Source organism: Trachymyrmex septentrionalis, unplaced genomic scaffold (genome assembly GCF_001594115.1).
Source record: "Trachymyrmex septentrionalis isolate Tsep2-gDNA-1 unplaced genomic scaffold, Tsep1.0 scaffold7, whole genome shotgun sequence".
Taxonomy (NCBI): Eukaryota; Metazoa; Arthropoda; class Insecta; order Hymenoptera; family Formicidae; genus Trachymyrmex; species Trachymyrmex septentrionalis.
In genome coordinates this window covers 562462-581731 of record NW_017305884.1, presented here as the reverse complement: position 1 = coordinate 581731, position 19270 = coordinate 562462, and the positions used below count along the sequence as shown (strand labels likewise).

The 19270-nt window shown below is 28.6% G+C and overlaps 1 protein-coding gene across 1 annotated transcript; it reads left to right on the top strand.

Moving 5' to 3' along the window:
* The first annotated feature begins 9565 nt into the window (after positions 1-9565).
* Positions 9566-18667, top strand: LOC108753485 (fez family zinc finger protein 2-like). The gene is made up of 2 exons (XM_018495077.1): positions 9566-10748; positions 18609-18667. Exons 1-2 carry the CDS (start codon positions 9566-9568, stop codon positions 18665-18667), a joined length of 1242 nt encoding a protein of 413 aa, XP_018350579.1.
* The last annotated feature ends 603 nt before the right edge of the window (positions 18668-19270 follow it).

Here is a 19270-nt window from a genome sequence, read left to right as displayed (position 1 = left end):
TATGAACATTCTTTTTTTTTGTACTTAATAATATTTATTATTTATTATATATTTTATCTTTAAATCTTAAAAAAATGTGTAAAAAGGAGCATCCAAATAAAAAGAATACTTTAATAATAAGTGTTAACGAAAAAAGACAACGAGCAATTCTCAGACAACAGAACATTTATGCAAATTAAAGAACAAAATTAAAAAGTATTTTACGATAATAGAAATGGTGAAACGACGTTCAGTTGAATGTTATCTTTAATTGTTTCTTTGATTATGATAGAAAGTAAATAATCTTGAGAGAACAAAATCTTGATGATCGAAAGGGATCGCAGGATAGAGAAAAGTAATTACCAGACTAACAGAAAGATCAGTAAATTTGCAAAGCCATTTCAAGTTTCTTCGAGTCCTTTCAACTTTCTTTAAGTTTGAAGCTATTCGTTCATCATCGTTAATAGTTGACGGGATGTGATTGGATTCTTCGAATCGTTTGTAATCATATTGGTAAACTTTGTACATTTAGCGACTGTGATTTAATCTTTACATTTAAATAGATTACTTGAGTTGCCATATTATTGAATAAGCGGCTCTTAGCTTTGTGTAATCCGTCTTTAACTAAAATTTATTTGAAATATCTGTTACAAACAATTCGTCTTTCGATGTTAAAATGTTAAGTTGTTTAGAAAGTAAAATTTTAAAAAAAGGATCAATATATTTCTTAAATTTTGTTATGTTTTTGCATTAGATTAAATATCTTTTCGGAGAGACAAAAACATCCGTTATAATAATTAAATAATACGTAATTAAACACTGTAATGAAGTGATGCACTAAATCTATAAAAATGATAAGCTACATATATATGCATGTGAATGAGCGCGTTCGCGTGAATATCTAATTTACACTTTATTGAAAATTCTGAATTTTTTATCCTGATTGGAACATTCTTCATGTATATCAAAATATTATATATCTGCTGCACAATAAAATATTGTTATTATCTTTATTCAATTGTCATATTTTTAGCTGTAGAATAATTTTTATGTTTTATAGTTTTGCTCTTGTTTTAATTTGTTTTTATACATGTTTTTTTTAGTTATACATTTTATATATGAATTTTTTAGTTATACATGCGATCAAACATTTTTTATCATTATATTTTTTGCAGTTTTATATTCAGCATGCAGTTTTTACAAAAAATATATGTTTGATAAAATTGAGGAAAGAGAAGTAACGTATTATTTAGTAACGCGCGTAGCACGCTACTGTTACCGTTACTGCTACTTTGTTATAATAATAACTTGTTATAATAATAATTTTTGTTACAACAATGACTTTATAACTTCTTATAACTTATGACAATAACGATAATGCTAGAATGAAAAAGTCATTTTTTAATAATAATTTATTATTTTACTCGTTACATAATGAGTATTTTTCGTAAATGACTTTTTATAGCAATGCAAATAACGAGTTACTTCCTATCTTCGATACAATTTAATTTTTCGTTTTTAAAGTTTAATTGTGCGAAGGGAATTATTCGTGATAGTATATTAAGCTTCGAAAGAAACAAGTGGCCTCATTGATGATCGTATGGGATGCATCTTCTAGTGGCATTAAGAAAACAAAATGGTCTCTAGCTATGTCGGCCATACTTTGGTTGGGATTGATTTAAATTGGTAGAATTACCCGGGTGCCATGGGTCTTGGTAACGGGGAACGATACTGATTGCCACGGCCGCTCGTTAAGTACTGTAACAATCCTGATCCCCACCACGATACAGTTTGCCACCCCTCGCTTCTTGCATCCTCACGCGACTGATGATAGCCTCCACCAATCTATTCTCGTTCATCCCCTCCGTCGGCAACGATTTACTCTGTCTCTGTCAACCGAAGCGAAACAAAAAGAGGTTGGCGGAAAAGAGAGATGGATTGATGCGATACTAAAGAGAAAGTATAGGTTCAGGTACGTACGAGAAGATACACGAAGAGAGAAAGAGTGCGAAGGAAAAGGCAGATAATAGACCAACAAAAATGGAGGAAGAAGCGTGAGAATGGATGTGCACGAAATGGAATGAAGATGGTAGAAAAGAAGCGTGTGAATGTAAAGAGAATCGAGGAGAGTGTTGAAAATGAGTAACAGAGAAGGCAGTGATGATTTAAATAAAAGATGATTTAAATAAAAGAATGATAATACGTGAGAGAAAAAAAATGATGAGATAGAAAATACGGGCGAGAAAAATTATGTAAAGGAAAAAAGTAGAAGATAGTGTGTGATAAAAAGTACAAAATTAATACAAATATTATGTATAACATGTAACAAGTAAATAATTGAAATTAATATTCTGCCCATTGTTACATGATTTATTATAATAAAATAATAAATTGGAGCAAAGATGACCGAATATTTAGTGTTTAATTAATGCTAATTTAATATGTTAATTTATAAACGAGATCAGTTACAATCGCATATTTATTAGTCATTTTGAATTGCATACATATGAGTTAAGTTTAGTTATAACAAATTTTATTAAACATGCAATAAATTGAATTTTTAAATAAATAATATAATGGAATCAAAATAAAAAGTAAAAAATAATGTGTCATTGAAGTTAAAATAATAAATATTGATTATTGTCATTATGATAAAATTAAAAATGTAAAATAAATAAAGACCACCACACAAAAATTGCCGTAACGCCTTACACCATTTTACATCATTCGTAAGACATAACGTACGTAATACACAGAAAAGAACATAGCATAAGAAGTGATAAGCATGCTATATTTTTCTTTGTGCGTTGCTTACGTTATGTCTTACGGATAATTATATATGTAAAGTAACGTAAGGCTCTGACATAAAATGGTATAAGGCGCTATGACACTACGACAATGTTCGTGCTATGAATTTTTATCTAGAAAACTACTTAGATGTAATATAAGTGTAAGGTCATAAAGGAATATATTAATGATATATATTTTCGATAGTTTATAACAAAATGATTGTAACTGATTCATTCTATTACAAATCATCAAAGAAATATCATTAACTTCTTATTCTATAAAAAATTTTGCATAATTCATACAAAAATTTATTTGGAATCTGGCATTAGTTATAATCGTTTATACAATAATAACGTTTATACAATAATAACTTTTTCTGTATAGATTTAATACAATTCTTAATATACTTGTATTACATCTAAATAGATGAAAATCATAAAATTTTAATCTTTGAATAGTATGGAAGAGAGAATAAAATCCGAATGACATATTAAAATGACCAGTTATTTATTTTGTATTTTTAATTTTATTACAATGCAGACGTTCAATTTTTATTGTTTCAACTACTGACATGTTATTTTTTTACTTATTTATTATTAGCATAGCTTCATTGTATTGTTTTTTAAACTTGATTTAGAATATGCTTAATATAAGATTTATCATCTAATTTAAATTTGACTTATATATGATTAAAAAAACTAACAATAAATGCAGCCGAAACTAGTCTCGCTTTAATTGTAAATTGACATATTAAATTAGCACATATTAATTCAACATCAAATATTCATCTATTTTTGACTAAATTTATCACTTTATTAGATAGATATATAAAAAAAATAATTGAAGAAAAGTAAGTAGAGGTGATATATTATATATATATAAGCACTTATAGCGAAAAGAAAGGGCATTGAAAAAACAAATGACATGAACAATAATAAGCACAATAATAAAAGTATCAACAAAGTACAGAGAATGAAAAATAAAGAGAAGGGTTCAATAAAGCCGTAGTAAAAATAAGGTTTTCGTACAGTACACTTTATCCCAAAGATCTGAAAACGTTTTCAGAACATTTGGGACGTTCTCAACACGTCCTGTAAAACGTCTCTCGGAGATTTGTGCTATATGGGATATAATTAAACAAAAAAGAAAATGTTTGAAAAAGGAAAAAAGGAAAAGAAGAGAGAAAGAAGAAAAGGAGAATAGAGAGGCAACAAAGGAAAAAGTCAGAAGGAAGGAGGAAGTATGTGTCACACGTATATATAGGGTGTCCGGTAAAGACCGCAACAATACTTAAAAATAGATTCTTGACATTATTTTGAGATGTGAAAATTCTGTACCAATATGTCAAAGCTATAACAGTTTTTGAAGTATAAGCATTTAAAGTTAGTCTATCGACTAAGTTTGTGTGTTCATCAAGTATGGTTGGGATTTTGCGTGCGAATTTTAGGTGGTATGATTCACTAACTTTAACTTTTCATTGTCATACTTGGTCAAAATGACTCAGAATCCAAGTTGTATAACTTAAAGACGTAGCTCATAATCAAGCTTTATGCACCATCTGTAGAAAATTTGAAGATCGGTTAAAACTATTAAAAACCGTGTTAGCACATGTGTGGCAGCTTTTTAAAGAGGATCATAGGTCAGTGTGACTTCATAATACGTAACAAAAGCGTAGTCAATCAACAAAAACATTTTTTTTTTCAAGGATCTTTGATGAAAAAATATAAGTATTAAAACTTCTTATTTTACGTGTATACCAGGTACTCGGATTAAACGTGTTATTTGCTCATATTGCTGACGTCCTTTGTGAGATGATTATCAGGTTTATTTGTGTAATGATTGTGGTGGAATTGAATAAGGTACTCAAATAAAATGAAAATAAGTGTTATTGAAAGAAAATTAATTTTACTATCTGTATTGTCCTTATATTAATTTTACAATAAATAAATTTCTTCTTTAGAATTGCATTCTTTAGAATTACTAAAAAATAAATCATCTACATAACATCATATGACAACAAAAAGTTATGCGTGTAAATAAAAAACTATTACATCATTGACAATTTGGTATTAAAATTTTATTCCAAAATTTTAGAAACCTATTCTTAAATGTCCGTCATTACGTTAACGTTTATTCTATATAATACAGTATATAAATTCCTTTTATTAATAAAGGAAAAAAATATTTGTATTAATAAGACAGATATAATAAAAATATAAGATAGGAAATTGGGTCATAAAATTTATTTAAGAAATATAACAAAGTGATAATGCAAATTGCTAACAAAATATGTATATACAGAAATCAAAGCAAAGTAAAAACTAAACGTAAATTGCAACACTATCATATTTCAATAAAAATAAAAATTAGAAAGATAATATGAAAAAAAATGGAATGAAGGAAAGTGCAAAAGATTATGTAAAGTGGTACATACAAGAAATGATAATGGCTTCGAGTTTGCTAATTAGAATCGCTTGAAGAGAAAACTTCAGTGGTACGTAATCGTGTTTTTTTTGTCAGTGGTGCACTTCAGTCGACAGTTGAGCCCCTCCATGGCGTTGCGACACGCTGCGCTCTACATCGACACTTTTCTACAGGCCACACAGGCGAGTTTCGAGGCCAGTTGCGTGACAATACCATTTTCCCTGTTAGAATCTTGCTTCTCATGCCAGCCGTAGCTTTTCCTATCAGGCTGTCTCGATTATTATTAGGGTTGCTTTCAATTGAGGGGTAATCTAAAGGTGCCGGACGATAGGCGGAGCCTGCAAAAGCCTATTGCGCGCATGTTCCATCCAGTATAAGAGAATTTCCAGTATAATTTTAAATTTTCTTTTATTCTTACTCTTCTTTGAGTTTTTTTAAAACATCCGTTAGAACATAAAATAAAGAGAAAATTATAGCGTACTTCAGTTGAACATTGCAGTAAAAGAAAAATTTTTGAAAAATTATAATAAATTATTAATTTTACAGCAAACAGTGATTTAAATTGTAAAAACAAAATATCAAAAAATATAAATTTCTTTAAAAAATCATTAACAAAAAAGCGGTTCCTTTAAAAAGTTATTAACAGAAAAAGGTTTAAAAAACAACTATGTTTATTTATACTATACATCCAAAAATTATCTCAAACCCTCTCTTCCTCGCGTAATGACATTCCACGCGAAGCGAGGTTTACCCCATCTCCTCTCCTGTCTGGGGGCGTTTGACTTTCCACGCGAAGCGAGATCCACCCCACATCCACCCTGTCTAAGGACGTTCGAATTTTCACACGAAGCGAGATCTGCCCCCCTGCCAAGAGCAACTCAACTTTCCACGCAAAGCGAGATCCACCCCATTTCCCTCTCTACTTAGTGGCGACCGACTTTCTCCTAGACAGGGCGAGAGGTGGAGCTGTGGACCTTGCTTCGCGTGGAAAGTCATACGCCCCATGACAGGGGGATGGTGGGATGGAAGTCGCTTCGCGTGGAAAGTTGTACTCCCTGTGAAGTGGGAGGTGGGGTAGACTTCTGTTCGTGTAGATAATCGTATGTCCGTCAGTATATAGCAGAAGAGATTTTTTAAACTTTATTTGTTAATAACTTTTGAACAAACAGTGACCTTCACCTGAAACCGTTTGAAGATTCACTTAGAGTTATGACCTTAACATGTCAAAATTAAGGTCATCGGCGCGATGCACATTAATTCGAATGTTTATCCTTTTATTTGCGAGAAGCAGTAATCATCTAGTGCTTCGAACTACTCGCTAATAATTAATGTAAATTAAATGTTAATGTTAAATAAACGTTTTTTCAAAATTATTATAAATAATTATAATTGTAACATAAATATTAAGTTAATATTGAATAAATGTTAAATAAAAGTATTTTTATAAAATAAAAATATGATTGAAAACGAAACAGTTTTCAATCATATTAAAACTTAAAATATAAGTAATATACGAAGCGCCTACCGGTTTGAGTGTTAAGATGTTGAACTACAATATATTATATATTCATTTTAAAATGAATTAATTTTCAGAAATAATAATTGCGTGCCGATAAGATTATCGGACATTCACACAATCAATCTGAAACAAATAATCCCCTCCAAAATTTCCCAAATCTTAAAAAACTGTAATAAACTTATTGGCGAAAAATATTTTTCCAAATCATTATTACAAATAAATAATAAATGTAATACGAATAGTAAATTAGTATTATAGTAAATTAGAACAAAAGTTAAATAAATTTTTTTAAAATTATTATTGTAAATGAACATTATTATTATTCATAAATATGAATATTAAATTAATGTTGACTTAATGATAAATAAATGTTTTTCTAAATTATTATTGTAAATTAATAACACAGGTACACAAAATTTAATGTTTCATCCGTCGGTTAGATGACATTAGATTTGATATCAGAGCATCAAAATGCATAAAATTACTGTGATCTATTCGATCTAATTTCAAAATCAAACATTAAATTCTTTTGTGTGCCTACGTAATTAATATCTATAATATAAATGCTAAGTTAATGTCGACTAAATATTAAATAAATATCTTTGAGATTACGATATGAAATAAATAATTAATGTAAAATAAATATTAAATTAATGTTGCGTAAATATTTAATGAATAATTTTTCATATTATTATAAAAAATTAATTATGAATATAATAAATATTAAGTTAATGTTGAATAAATGTTAAATAAACGTTTTTTTTATTATTATTATAAATGAATTATTAATGTAACATAAATGTTAAATTTAATATCAAATAAGTTATAATATTTAAAAACTTTTAATTCTTGTCTTTTCTTGTTAAAATCTTTAATTGCTTTTTGCTTTGTTATTTAGTCAATCGAAAAATTATATGCATGATGAGTTGACATTTTGCTTCTAACGTTTGGCGAATGAATTAATGACTTCGACTAGATGTGTTTAACTATTGTAAAATTTACGTTAATAATTTGATTGGGATAATTATATATTGAAAAGAACCAAGGATTGAAACGTTTATATTTTATTTGATTAAATAAACATTAGCTTTTGTTGGTTCTAAAAAGCTTTTTTATTATATTAATATTCACCTGAGCCTGAATTTAATTTGTTAAAAAACAGTGTCTGCCATTGAGATAATTATGAAACATTTTTCTCAGAAATGCTTACTTTTCAAGATATTTAAGAGGTTCGAGACTTTTTGTACATCCTGTAGATGAAATATGAACAAAATAGTATCAAGTAAGATTTAATTCTATTTTTCTTGAAAATTTACTTTATTGTACGGATAATAATATGTTTTTTATATTTCTTTATTATTATAGCGTGAGTCAACATATTTCTTTAAAAAAGTCACACAATTAAAAAATAAATTACAGATAGAGAAAAGTAAAATATATAGTAAAAAATAAAAAATAGTACAAACTTAATTTAAATGCAAATATTTATTACAAGTTTCGGCTACCCTCTTCAAACATTAATTTATCGAAAAAATCGCAGTACAAATTAATTATCGTAAATGTTCGCATATTCATTATATTCACAGTTCGGGTGAGTTCTTGATGTAAAACTCGATATTATTCACGTACGATTGAACAGTCAAATGTGTTTCTCTTGAAAAAGTTCTAGTTGACAAAAAAGATAAAAAGACTTTTTACGAAAAAATAAACGCAAATAAATTAACATATCGGAATTCTATATAAGAAATAAAAACTCACCAAAAAACATATATAAATTATTCAAACAAGTGTATCCATATAAGTATAAAAAAAACCATTAGAATATATAACGACAAGTGGAACGCAGATGTAAGACGGACATTGTGTACGCTTGCTGATACGGATCACCACGGACTGAGAGAAGAGACGGATTGTCAGTATCGAAAAGTCAAACCTTACTTACAATAGGTATATATGCCTTATGAAGATCTTCAGTGTCAGTTTGTAAATTCAAACTATTTTTCTGCTTTTTAATATTGAGCATCTCGGAAATTAAGCGTTTCCTATAGCAAGTAACAATAGCAAGGCTATTTGAATAATTTACACATGTTTTTTGATAAGTTTTTATTTCTTGTTAGAATTCCGGTATGTTAATTAATTTGCGTTTATTTTTTTTCGTAAGAAGTCTTTTTATCTTTTTTTATCAACTAGAACTTTTACAAGAGATATGAAACACATTTGACTGTTCAATCGTACGTGAATAATGAATGAGTTCTACATCAAGACTCACCCGAACTGTGAATATAATGAATATGCGAACATTTACGATAATTAATTTGTACTGCAATTTTTCCGATAAGTTAATATCTGAAGAGGGCTCAATCCGGTAGCCGAAACTTATAATGAATATTTGTATTTAAACTGAGTTTTTATTATTTTTTATTTTTTACTATATATTTTCTTTATCTGTAATTTATTCTTTTAATTGTGTGACTTTTTTAAAGAAATATATTGACTCTTACTTTGCCCTTTATTTATTGTTATTTATTTTGTATAAGAAGAGTTCTTCAATCTGTTAAATATTATAGCGTGGTTGCACAAATACTGAATATTTGTATTAATATTAAATTTTATTTATAATTTAATTATATTGATCATACTTTTGATACAAGAATTTTAACATTCTGAGCAAAAAGTGCCTTCCTCATGCAAAAGACTCATAGGATATTCAAATCCCAACAGAAGTTATTCAGTATGGGCGATCTCAAGTATAAGGAATATTTTCCTGACTCTTACATAATTTATTCTTTATTATAAAAATCCTAATATTCTGAAAAACCATTTCACGATTAATATTTTCATTACAGATCTACGATGCAACCATTTGCAGCGGGTAACACAATGGCGACTGAGACACCAAGTCTGTCACCTGAGAGAGTAACTTCCCCAACGCCTTGCCGAAATCTTACATTTTCCATTGCAAAGATTATGGAACCGGACAAACGACTGACCGAGCAAAGCGCTAATCCGGTGCCTCCACCACCGCCAGCGATGCCAGCGACAACAACGACAACGATTCTTCAGCTGCCAAACATTTCCTCCCCATCATACTCGGCGCATTTGAAGTCGGCGTTTGAGAAGTATGTACCGACCTTGAGGCATCAAGATTTGCTCCAACATTATCCTGTATTATCTAAATATTATCCATTGTACTATCCGAATCCCTTGCTGAGGGCGTTCCCAGGCCCTCCCGCTTCGACCCCATCGATCACTCAGAGTTCACCACCTCCCACGACTATTCAAGAGGCTTCTTCGAGATTGAATCTAACCAGCATATCACCAGAAAACCAACGGGGCAAGAAGAGCCCAGCGCCGCGCAGTGACCTCGGTACTGCGAATAAGCAAAAGACTTTCACTTGTCCGGAATGCGGGAAGGTGTTCAATGCACATTATAATTTAACTAGACACATGCCAGTGCATACGGGCGCCCGACCATTTGTCTGCAAGATTTGTGGTAAAGGTTTCCGTCAAGCCAGCACTCTTTGCCGACATAAGATCATCCACACTGCTGAAAAACCGCACAAGTGCGTGACATGCGGCAAAGCCTTCAATCGTAGTTCTACTCTCAATACCCATACACGTATACATGCCAATTTCAAACCGTTTGTCTGCGAGTTTTGCGGCAAGGGTTTTCACCAAAAGGGTAACTATAAGAACCACAAGCTCACACATAGCGGCGAAAAAGCGTACAAGTGCAACATATGCAATAAAGCGTTTCATCAAATCTATAATCTGACATTCCATATGCACACACACAATGACAAGAAACCGTTCTCCTGCAAGATCTGTGGCAAAGGCTTTTGTAGAAACTTTGACCTCAAGAAACACATGCGGAAACTGCATGACACGAGTTCACCAGTGCTTAGCGGATTGGATGCCTCGGGCCAGAGTCATAATCAACAATCGAGCTTTTCGTCAGTATATCACGGCCCGGAACATTCTATCGTCAATCCATTTATACTTCCTCCACCTGGATCCACCAGTTACCACTCTTTGAGTAAGATGTTGTGACAAAGCGAGAATATCCACTATTCCAGGAAAACTCAATATCCGCTCATTCTTGGCTCACCTTGTTATTCAAATGATATAGGTCAGTTGGCGCAAACATCTAAGTGAAGAGTTAAAAGAGCGCCTTGTTCAATTTCTTACTTGTTCAACTTCTTACTTGGGAAGAGTATTTTCCAACTTAGTTACAAAATTAAACGGAATAGATCGAGAAATGTTTAAACACAAATAAGGGAGAAGAAAGCTATTTTCAATCAAAGCGAGTCTTGATGTTTAGCGGATATAATATTCATATGTGAATATACAAATACAATTAACTATATCAGTTCTATAGTTAATAACAATTATTTAATAACAATACCACCATTATCTTAAAAACCTGTAAATAACATATTGAAAAAAGTATCACCTCAACCAGGATTTGGCTCCTGAATTCTATAAAGTATCCTCCTAATTTGACTGCCAAGATATGTATGTGATAATGTTAATCGTAATAACCAATATATGGCATATATGAAAGAACGTCTTTTTTATGCGTATAATAAACAATATTAAATGGTTATTGTGATTAATATTATCCCTCGAAATTAAATTAAATTGAGTAATTGAGACTTTTAGAAATATTCCTCTTTTAAATGTGACTATTAATTTTAATATTGGACTCAGCAAAAAAAAAATTGCACGGAAGATCCGAGTTAAAATTCCGGCTAAGGTGATATTTTTTTGCAATAAATTATATTTACATGTTTTTAAGATGCTATTAGCATCAATTGTTATTAAATCGACGATCAATTAATTTAATGTAAAGTTACTATTTTAGTTTGTGATTGTGTATTTCAAGTCTGAACCGAACCCGAATTGGCGCGTTTATAAAACTGATGATTGTTTTTGTACCTATATTCATATACGGATACTAACCATTAACATTTTCATTGAATTGCCACCAATTTGGCCCATGTAGTATTTTTTATTTAGTATTTGGAATGTAGAATTACATAGAAAAGGATATACTGAATGAATTATTCAAAGTTATGGTAAAATGTTATTTTTCAATAAAAATAAATCAGAATGTATAAATCGGAAAATTCATCATAACTTTGAGTAATTCATTCAGCACATAATTCCTTTTTTGCATGATTCTACATTCTTTAAATACTAAATAAAATACACTATATGAGCCAAATTGGAGGCGATCCAATGAAAAGTAGTAAGCAGCAAGACCCACTTTGACCGAAAATGGATTCCTTCTCTCTTAAAATTAGTTACAAAAATAAGCTGAAAAGTACATTCCCGACGTATCTTGCTGAAAATATAGAATATTAAAAAAGTAAAATTTACAGATAAGATTTTTAAATGTTACTGAAGTTTAAATGCAATAAAAAGTAACATTAATTATTTGTTCTACTCCAATAGCTGATTGCTCATCTTTATAATTAAAGTTGAATTAAAACAAAACGAATGACTCAAATGAATTTGTCATTTTCTTCTTATTTTCTATGTATAAGGTAACCGGACTCTACTGAACTTTGTGCTTTTTTTTAAATATTTTGCTGAGTGTTAAAATTAATAATCACATTTAAAAGAGGAATATTTCTGAATATCTTAATAAAAAATATGTTCAAGTATTTATGTTAGAGTTGCAACGAATTCGGTAGCTATTCGGTGCCTATTCGGTAATAATTTGACTATTTGGCCGAATGATCTGCTATTCGGCAGAACATTGAATAATTTTAATCGGCATGTAGATGATACTTTCTTTTTGTACATAGAAGCTATAGTGTACAATCTTCACGCTTTTTTATTTTCTCGCGATCTAAGGATCCATTTTCACATTCACACGCTGTAAGCACAAAACGGAACACACCCTAAATAAATAGATGAATCTATCACAACACATACACGTGGTGATACGAAAGGTGCGGTCAGGAATGTCTCGCGTTTGCATTGTTTCTGTTAAAATTTAAGATTTGTGCCGAATATTTGACTATTCGGTTATTGGACACATAACTTTGCCGATCATTCGATTAGGTATCAAATATACTATTCGATGCATCTCTAATTTATGTAGATGTGAAAATTTTTTAAAAAGTAGCATTTCGCGCATTTTATATATATGTACTCAATATGACCTAAATATATGTTTCTCTCATTTTCATAAAAGAATATTAGAAAAATGAAAAATAAAATAATCTAATGTTACTTTTATAAAATTATATAATATATATATATGTTTATTTATATACAGATATGTTTATTGACATATAATATACAAGGACTTGTTTTTTTGCAAATAATGCACTTATCTACTTATTTATGTACCTAATTTTCTATTTACTTTTAGGTCATGAATTATAATTTAAGTGTTTAGCAGATACATTATAATTCATGATCTAGAATATCAAAAACCGTTACAATCGATATGTATGTACGCAGTATGCTAAGTTGGCCATATTGGTTCTATCGTACAAAGAGTTTTCTTCCTTTGATTATAGATACAATGTTGTGACAAAAAATATATATTTTTGTCACTGTTTATAATATTGTAGTTCTATATTTATACTTTACAACACTATATCCTACTTAGTTTATGTGTTAAAGTATGAATATATAGAACTTCAATAATATAAACTACTGAAATTAATAATCATCTTTTGATAGTTACTTACAGGATACGATTACTTACCTATATACGAAATATAATATTACATCATGACTACAATATTCTGCTTTATTGTAGAATTTGTAATAATAGAATGAAATTGAGTAAGAAATTGATGCAATCGAATCAGACGGACAACCTGCGCAAAGTACTACTACTATCTATTGAATTAATTGTGTAATTACCTACAAACAGCGAATAGGGCGTATTGAGTACACATTCATATTGAGTCTGATTACTTTATATTATCGTTCAGAAGTTCAAGAAGAGAGAACACTTGTGATTTTCTTACAAAAAATTGCTAAAAGAAATCTTAAAGTTTTGAAAACAATTTATGGTAATTGAGAACCTTAGGAACAATTTTTTATTGTTCTTTCCTTTTTTCTGTAAATTCTTTAATATTATCCAAGTAGAACAAAAGCATTGAGAAACTGTTGAAAAAACGTTTTTCCGTAACGTTGAGTAACAGTTATGAGTGTTCGTGTAGGAAACATTAAGAATAATGATTAATTAAAACCACTGCAATTGTATTTAAAAAACTACACTATTTTAAAACGGTTTTTTACCCCCTCTTTCCTAGTAAAATATTTTTTATATATAATTAATCCAGTTTTATTGCTAAAATTTATTTATTTAGTATCACATTCCTCAATACACATAACAAAATAATAATTCAAAAAAGTTTATTTGGGGAAAGAAATTCGACTTTATGACTGTTTCTCCAAATGGTTACCTATCCAAGCATAGTACGTATCCAAGCAACGCTTAGATTGACTTCTATGATCATATGGGAATTAAAGTAATCTTAAAACAAAGCGCGCGCTAATCATTCCTAAACATTTTATAAACGTTGCTATTTTACTTGAGTACAGTTAAAAAATATTTTATAAAAATTACCTTTTATGTAAGATATTATTATGAAAAATTACCGCATCATTTTTGAAAAGTATATTTTATAAAGCTTACAAAGAAATCTTGCAAATTATCAAATCCTAATTTTAATAAAAATTATATTTACACTAATAGTTTACAAATGGATAACTTTAGAAAATATCTATAGGGGCAAATAAATGATTTTGAGAGGTAAAATTCTACTTCCTAAAAATAGTAGGTAAAGCAATTGTCATCATATCTCAAAAACTATTTAAGATATCAAAGATATAATATAAAAGTTTTATAATAAATTTGTCTTCATAATAACACAAAAAAATAATTTTTTTAAATTTATATTTTAAAAATATTACTGATGTACATAAATAGATGTAATTTTATTATGAAACTTTTTGTATTAAACAGTTTTTCATATCTAAAATAGACATTTTTTTATATTAAACGTTTTTGTATTAAATATTTTTTTATATCTCGAATAGATTTTGAAATATAACGAAAAAAACTAATAACTTTATGTATAAAGGGAATTTTATCCCTCAAAAATTGTTTAGTCTATTGATATTTTCTAAACCGATCTATTTATATATATTATATATACAAACTATATGTATACAAAGTTTTATTACAATCAGAATTTGACACTTCGCGAGGTTTAGTCAGGAAGCCCACTTTGAAATATTTTTTTGTTAATTTCTATTCAATTATGTTTTATCAAGTTACAGCGTTTCAAAGTAAAAAAAAAAATTTTTTTAAGACATACCAATTTTGAATTTTATATAATTTAGAAACAAAATGTCGTCAAAAAATGATATTAAAAACATTAATAAAATTTACTATATCTCTCTTCATTAAAATGTATTCTTCAAAACTATGATTTTTTTCTACCAAGATACTTAACTTTTCATAAAATGCGAGAAAATCGCAAGTGTTCTTGAATAAATGAATAGTAATGTCGAGAATATGTCTAATATGTATGTCTATAGTTATTTATATGTTGAGAAAAAAATATTTCTAATTTTATATTTTTATAACGAAGTTGTTTAAAAGTTAGTTTTTCAAATTTATATAAAAATATCATAACAAAATTGATTTTGTATATTTTTATAATATCTCATCTGTTAAGCAAATTTTTAATTGAATTTACATTAACACTACATTTTATCAATTCATGATGTAAATAGAAATATAATTGTCAAACTTCCGACTGGATTGAAAGTGTTGTAACATTCTGGGCGATACTTGTCGACCTGTAATTATGTGAAATATTCACGAAGTGTATTGGATATTACAAATAATTCACAACGTAAAATCAACCATATCACAAAGATAAATCAATAGGACACAAATATCCTATTAGTCTCTTCACGAATTGGGAAGGGTTTTCATGATCGATTATGAGCGTTAATGGTTGCATCAATGGATTCCTGCGGGCTAATGTAAATATTTGTAAATATTTGTATGTGCAAAGCAAATACGTTACGCGTAACGGTGGAAGGGAATGAGAGTTATTAGTAAAGTGATCTGTAATTAGGGTTGTCTCAACACGGAGACCTGACAGAGAGTTATGAAAATATGATGAAATCGTTCAAGGCTTATTTAAAATTCGTCCAGATTTCACAGAATACTTATCTTTGAGTTCCGTTATGTATTAAATGTACTATTGTAAAAATAAAAATTTAGAATGAATACAGGATAATTATAAAGTCCTACCCTATCCTCTGGATATTACAATAGGTGTTAGATATAGAAAAAAACGGCAGAGCGTAGATTCAATTATTTTGATGCAGCATTTTTAGGAAAAAAAATGTCTTTAATTCTTTCAAAAAAGCAAGGGCGAGAGTAACTTAAAAATTTTTTATAAGAAAGAAGTCGAGCTGAGCACGTCGTTTTAAAGGTCCAGTTAAAAGAAAAATTATTGCGCACCGTTAAACCGTTATTACGATTTTTTTAAAAGTTACAAGGATTCGGATTTCAAAAATTTTTATGTTTTAAAATAACTTTTATTCTAAAGTATATTTAGCAAAGTTATAGGAAAACGAAATTCATAGCAAAATGTTGCTCTTATTATGTATTCTTAAGAAGATGCTGGAGCAATGGCCGAACTTGATCAATGTTGATAAAACAGATTTTGAATACCAAATAAAATATTACGTCAAGGAAACATTACATACATTAAGTAAACCATTAAGTGAAACGTTATGTACATTTCTTGTCCTACTATATTCTATATATCGCATGAATGCGAAGTTATGTACACTCAAATCTTATGTATACCTTTTCTGTCATTTCTTTTGTCAGCTTCAAAATCATAATTTGAAGGTCTCATGATATTCTTATAAATTATTGAAATGTGGGAAAGTACTTTTTGTTTCGATATATACTTGAATACATTTTTATATATGTAAAAAAACTAACCTAACGTGATAACAAGAAACTGTAATTTATAATTTTTGGGGGATTTTCATACAGGTTTGTACTTTCCCAAAATTATTTGCGTTTCTTCTTTTATTCTCGAGAAGGATTTTTTCATTCTGTATAAAGAAAATGAAATAGTTGGAAAAATATGGAATGAGCGTTCCGTTAGTAACTGCAGCATTTCCTTAATGTCTTTTGCAAATATCTTCATTGCAAGACAATACATACAATTTTTATATAAAACGAATGTTGTTACGAGTCGATATCAGAATAACAAAACTGAAATATTCTAATTTTTTGACATAAATTCGATTAATTTGGACTGTATTATTATTTATGCTTTAATAATTAAAAACATTTTTAAATCTATAAAGGTAATTAGAAAAATAATTGAAAAATAATCGCATTCGATCGATAAAACAGATGATTGTAGAATCCCTTTAAGGGAATGCTGATGATAGCCGATGTTAACTTTTTTAATTAAATATGTCAGTAACAGGTTATATCTATAATTTATTTCTTATCTTATCGTTCTGTCACATAAACGCATCTATTCTTATATAGATAACATATTACAGCGCTATTTCTTATAAGATCCCACAGAACATATACCATATACATATAAGATCCGGCACCCCCCCCCCCCAATTGCTAAGCATAATTATTTCTCTTTATATCACTCTAAATCGTTTCTGAGTTATACGTATGTAACTTGTAGTTGAATATGAATTTTCCCTTGGAAATTTAATTTAAATATAATCAAGATTTTTGAAAGTAATTAATTTGGAAAATTTTAAAGCATGTACAAGATTAATCCAAAATAACCTAAGGTCTTCAAGATATTTCAAAGCTGACTTTAATATAATTTTAACAATCGAAGGTTTTGTTATTTCCATTGCATATGAAATATTCAAAGTGCTCTTAAGTTTTAAAGTAAGATTAACTTAATATAAAGTTTACCCGCGAACACAGTACGCAACACCGCCATTAGAAGGACGCGGCGGTGCTACATTTTCTCATATAAGTAAGTATTTCTCTATAAGTAAGATCCATAGGGTCTTTATTCTATCATCAGGATAGAATAAAAGGCACAATGTTATGAGATTTTTTTTATTCATATTCTAACAAAATAATATTTTGATGACGAGCTCTCTTAAATAAAGGGGACTTGTCTTGAACGTTTAAACAAATTCATGATTTCATAATTATAATCTTATAGAAAAACTTCAAAATTGTTAACATTATTTTTTATAATTTCTTAAGTTCCTTTAGTTTCTTTTAGTTTTTTTTTATATAAAGTTATTTTAGATAAAAGTTCAAATATTCGAAATATTTTCATTTAAAATATTTGCATTTCATTCAGATTAAATCGATATATAAGAAGTTTAATATGCATTAGTGCAAATATTTAGGCTTCTGAACTTAATTCTAATGATTTACATATGTTTATTTTTTTATTTTTCATCTAGTTTTGTCTTCATTTCCAGTGTATAACATGCATGAACTTTCCACGAAGTAAATGTTTCATTAATTGACAGCATTGGTCGCTATGTTTTAGTAAAAAAAGATAAAGAAAGCTATAATTTCTTTATCTTTTTCTGCTTTGGGCACAAAATACATCAAAGTCAAATACATTACTATATGTCTTAATCAAGAAAAAGGAATTTCAATTTTGTGAAACTAATGCGAAGTAATTAATGTGAAACAAAAAACTAAAATAAACAAATCAGCATTCCCTTAATCTTAAGAGATGTTTTGGATTTTATTATTAAACATTTTTTTGCTTTATTTTATTTTATAAATAATTTTAAGAGGACCCTGAAGTTATCTTTTATTGACTAAACGCAATAATTTTTGTATAACAATTACTTCTTTCCTCTTTTACAGATTCGATGATCCTTCTCCAGGATTTAAGTATGCGCATTAATACTGTGTCCGTGAGGTGAAGTTTATCGAGAACAAAAAAAGTGTTTAAATTGAGATCTTTTTTTATTATTTCTTAGTCCAATATGACTTCAAAGCTATTAATATCGTAACAACATTTGCTTTATATAAAAACTTTGCAATCTGTATTTATGAAATTGTAGTCCATAAACTAGTAATTTAAATCAACAAACACGTAATTAAATGTCTAATTAAAACGTTATTGTTCTACGAAAATTTATGTATATGTGTGCGTGAAGTATAAATGTAATAGTATATAAAGATACAGATATATCAATGTGTCGCGTTTTATCTATAAAACAGTGATCTTGTCGGAGTTTGAACTCTTTACTTTAGAATCCTCTTAAATCCCTCTGAATCTCTTTCGAAACACCTAATAATATAGAATTAAAAAAAATGATGTTAATCATATATAATAAGAGCAACATTTTACCGATAAATTTATTTCTGTATGACTCCCAGATCAAGTAAAAAATTCTATAGCAAGGTTACTTTTAAACTCCAAATTTTTGTAACTTTTAATGGCTATGTTTACACGACTTATGTCAAAGTTATAACATTAATATTATAAAACTGACCAATCATAGCTATTCCTCTGAAAAATG